The 3487-nt window shown below is 31.6% G+C and overlaps 1 protein-coding gene across 2 annotated transcripts; it reads left to right on the top strand.

Annotated features, from left to right (window-relative positions):
* Window positions 1-1186: 1186 nt before the first annotated feature.
* Window positions 1187-3055, top strand: LOC107941632 (cytochrome P450 71A1). 2 transcript variants are annotated; one of them, XM_016875202.2, is made up of 2 exons: window positions 1187-2167; window positions 2303-3055. In XM_016875202.2, exons 1-2 carry the CDS (start codon window positions 1220-1222, stop codon window positions 2933-2935), a joined length of 1581 nt encoding a protein of 526 aa, XP_016730691.1. In that variant the 5' UTR covers window positions 1187-1219; the 3' UTR covers window positions 2936-3055. The 2 variants fall into 2 exon arrangements, with proteins under 2 accessions (XP_016730691.1, XP_016730690.1); XM_016875201.2 differs by having other exon boundaries at window positions 1196-2206.
* The last annotated feature ends 432 nt before the right edge of the window (window positions 3056-3487 follow it).

The following is a 3487-nucleotide window of genomic DNA, read 5'->3' as shown; positions in this document are numbered from 1 at the left end:
CACATGTCACTATACCATACATTTGTCAACTTTTTATTTATTTATCATATAATATCAATTTAATAATAAATATATTAATATTTACTTAAATAATAAGCAACTACATACATGTTTGACAAATGTGTGTATTATATTTATTACACTTGTATTTTATTTTTGCCATACACTTGGCACTCTTTTTGGCTTATTTACTTATTTAGTCCTTTCAATTTTCTTTATTCTATAATTAAACTTTCACACTTCATTCAATTTAATTCTTTTATCCAATTATTCTTAATTTAAGCTAATTCACTTAATTAAACTCTAATTAACCACTCGATTAACACCTTAAATATTTTTAATAAATATTTAAGAATCCATTTTTAAGAAACGAAGACTCGAAAATACACTTTTCTGGTAACGGTAAAATTCTGGTCATTACAAAAATTCGATTCAATTCGAGAAAATATGAATTTTGAGTTAATCGAATTGAGTATTTCGAGTTTCAATTTCGAATCAATTTAAATTTTACAATTCGAATAACAGATTAGTGTAAATACCCTTTTGGTACCTGTTAATTTTAAGATTTTAAAAATAATGTTATTTTTAAAACTCAAAATATTTATAAAAACTCTAAAATTTATATTCCCACCAAATATAAATATTACAAAATGTCCTAAAAATATATATAAAAATGTTAAAAATTAAATAGTTTAATTTTGGGACATAAAACAAAAACCTTAAACTTCAAAATTCTTGACAGTAAACAAAAACCCTTTAAAGAGCTCAAAATTATAACCTTAAAAAGCCTTAAACAAAATATCTTAAAAATTAAAAAAATTATAGAGAGAGTGTGAAAATGTATTCAGCTGAAAATATTTTTCTTCTCTATTAAAAATTGACTTAATCAAATAAATTTCGAAAAAATCAACCTAATCCAATAATTTTTATAAAAAGGGTAATTTTGGTAATTCACCAACTAGTGGAGTTAGTAATAATCATTTGTAGTTTTCCAATTTATGTCTTTTTCAATGTTATTATAAATATATTAAAATATCACACCACTAGCATTATAAAATATTAACATTAGTTAGTAGAGTTATCAATAAGTGTGCATTTCAAGAACTTTTCTGAACAATAATGGCGTAAAATAGTAGGAACGTCCCTTTCAAAAGATATTTGAAATTATCTTTCAGTGGAAAATAATGCCAACCCTAGACGTATGCAGGCATAAACTATAATGAACTTCCCGAAAATGATGACCCTCTGGAAAGACTATAAGAAGGGCCAAGTGCTGGGTTTCACTCACTGTTTAGATTTGCAGATGGAGTTGAGTGTAGCTAAACTTCCCAGCACTCCATTGTTTCTATGTCTTGTTCTTCCCCTGTTTACCCTTATGATTTGGCTTAAGTTACAAACAAATGGCCGAAAAAGACTTAAGTTGCCGCCATCACCCCCCAAACTCCCATTCATCGGCAACATTCATCAACTCGGCAAGCTTCCCCACCGCTCCCTCCGAGATCTCTCCAGGAAATATGGCTCACTCTTGCTACTTCAATTGGGCCATAACCAGACGCTGGTGGTTTCATCAGCCGACATGGTTAAAGAAATTGTCAAAAATCATGATGTTGCTTTCTCAGATAGACCAAGTACCACTGCCGCTAACATCTTGTTTTACGGTTGCACCGATGTGGCTTTCGCACCGTATGGCGAGTACTGGAGACAAGCTAGGAAGGTGTGTGTCACTGAGCTTTTGACTCTTCGAAGAGTTAACTCGTTTCAGTTCTTGAGAGATGATGAAGTTGAAGTCACCATTGATAAACTCCGCCGAGCTTCTTTCAAGGGAGAGGCTGTTAACCTGACGGAGTTGCTGATGGTTGCTTCGAATAACCAGATTTCGAGAAGTGCTCTGGGTCGAAAATTCGACGACGAAGATGGGAAAAGCAAGTTTGGGTTGTTGGGTAGAAGGCTTTTGATCCTTATGATGACTTTTTGTGTTGGCGACATGTTTCCTTACTTGAAGTGGGTTGATGTTCTTCGAGGATTAACATCAAGCTTGAAACAAGTTAAAAACGAATTTGATACATTTTTTGATCAGATCCGTGAAGAAGATAGATCTTCTCAAAACAATGGAGAAAGGGACTTTTTTTCTATTCTGCTCAAACTCCAAGAAAATGGCTTGCTTGAGGTGGACCTCACTCCAGACAACATCAAAGCAATCATACTGGTCCTTGTTATTTTTTTCTTACTTTTTTAATCTTATGTTTATATTTGTCATGGCTGATATTTGTGTACGACTCAGATACATGTTTCTTTTTTTCAGGATATGTTTCTTGCTGGAACTGATACAACTTCAACAACGCTAGAATGGGTAATGGCTGAACTAATGAAAAACCCGAACGTCATGAAAAAGGTTCAAAAAGAGATAAGAAATGTGGTTGGAAAGAAAGCAAAGATAGATATGAAGGATGTAGATGAAATGAATTACTTAAAATGTGTAATCAAAGAAACTTTAAGGCTTCATCCAGCTGTTCCACTCCTTGTTCCTCGACGAACAACGTCAAAGATTAACATCGGAGGTTACGATATTCCTTCAAATATCATGGTTTTCTTTAATTCCTGGGCGATTCATAGGGACCCTGAAGTGTGGGAGAAACCAGAAGAGTTTATACCAGAAAGATTCGAGAAAAGCTCAGATGATTTCAAAAGTCAAGATTTTGAGTACATCCCATTTGGTTTCGGCCGAAGGGGTTGTCCCGGAATGGCGTTTGCAGTGGCCTTCATTGTTGATCTGGTTGCTAATCTTCTGTACTGGTTCGATTGGAAATTACCTGACGGTGAAAATGCCGAGAATTTAGACATGGATGAAGGCTATGGGCTCACTGTTTTCAAGAAAGCCCCTCTTCGTGTTTTTCCCATATTTAGAAATTTCGAATCTCAAGTTGATCGGGTGTAACTTTTTTCCACTCAATTGATCGCTGCTTATATTCTCTAATTAGATCTAATATAAATTAGTTTGTATAACCCACCAGTTTATCCTACTTAATAATAAAAATATGACAGTAATTACATGAAAGTTTAATTATTAGGTATTAATTATATCTTTTTATAATTATAAGAAATTATAATTTATTAGATATGTTTGCTAATGTAATGTTATTGTATTTGGTAATATAAATTATAAATTTTTTAATAAAAAAATATTAATTAAAATAAATTAAAATCAAATCATGGTATGTATATAATATGTTAGTTCAAGAAAGTAATCAACAATTAACAATACAAGTATTAAGAAAAATAAACAGCATTTATAATTTTATCTAGTTAGTTGTTGTTGCATTTCATATTTATTGCTGCATGAAAAATAAACATCATGTTAATATGTTAGTTGTATTTAATGCTTGTGCAAGTGATATTATACCCCTCAATATGGTGTAAGAAAACCTTTTGTATTTACAAAACTAGCATTTACTATAACAACATATATAAGAATTTGAATAATTTATAA

This window comes from Gossypium hirsutum, chromosome A12 (genome assembly GCF_007990345.1).
Source record: "Gossypium hirsutum isolate 1008001.06 chromosome A12, Gossypium_hirsutum_v2.1, whole genome shotgun sequence".
NCBI classification, from domain to species: domain Eukaryota; kingdom Viridiplantae; phylum Streptophyta; class Magnoliopsida; order Malvales; family Malvaceae; genus Gossypium; species Gossypium hirsutum.
This window is presented reverse-complemented; position numbering and strand designations above follow the sequence as displayed.

Excerpts from the sequence above, each read along its gene's own strand:
- LOC107941632 (XM_016875201.2), top strand. The coding sequence starts at position 1,220 with ATGAACTTCCCGAAAATGATGACCCTCTGGAAAGACTATAAGAAGGGC. Across the intron at positions 2,207-2,302 it reads ACATCAAAGCAATCATACTG|GATATGTTTCTTGCTGGAAC; the intron begins GTCCTTGTTATT and ends TCTTTTTTTCAG.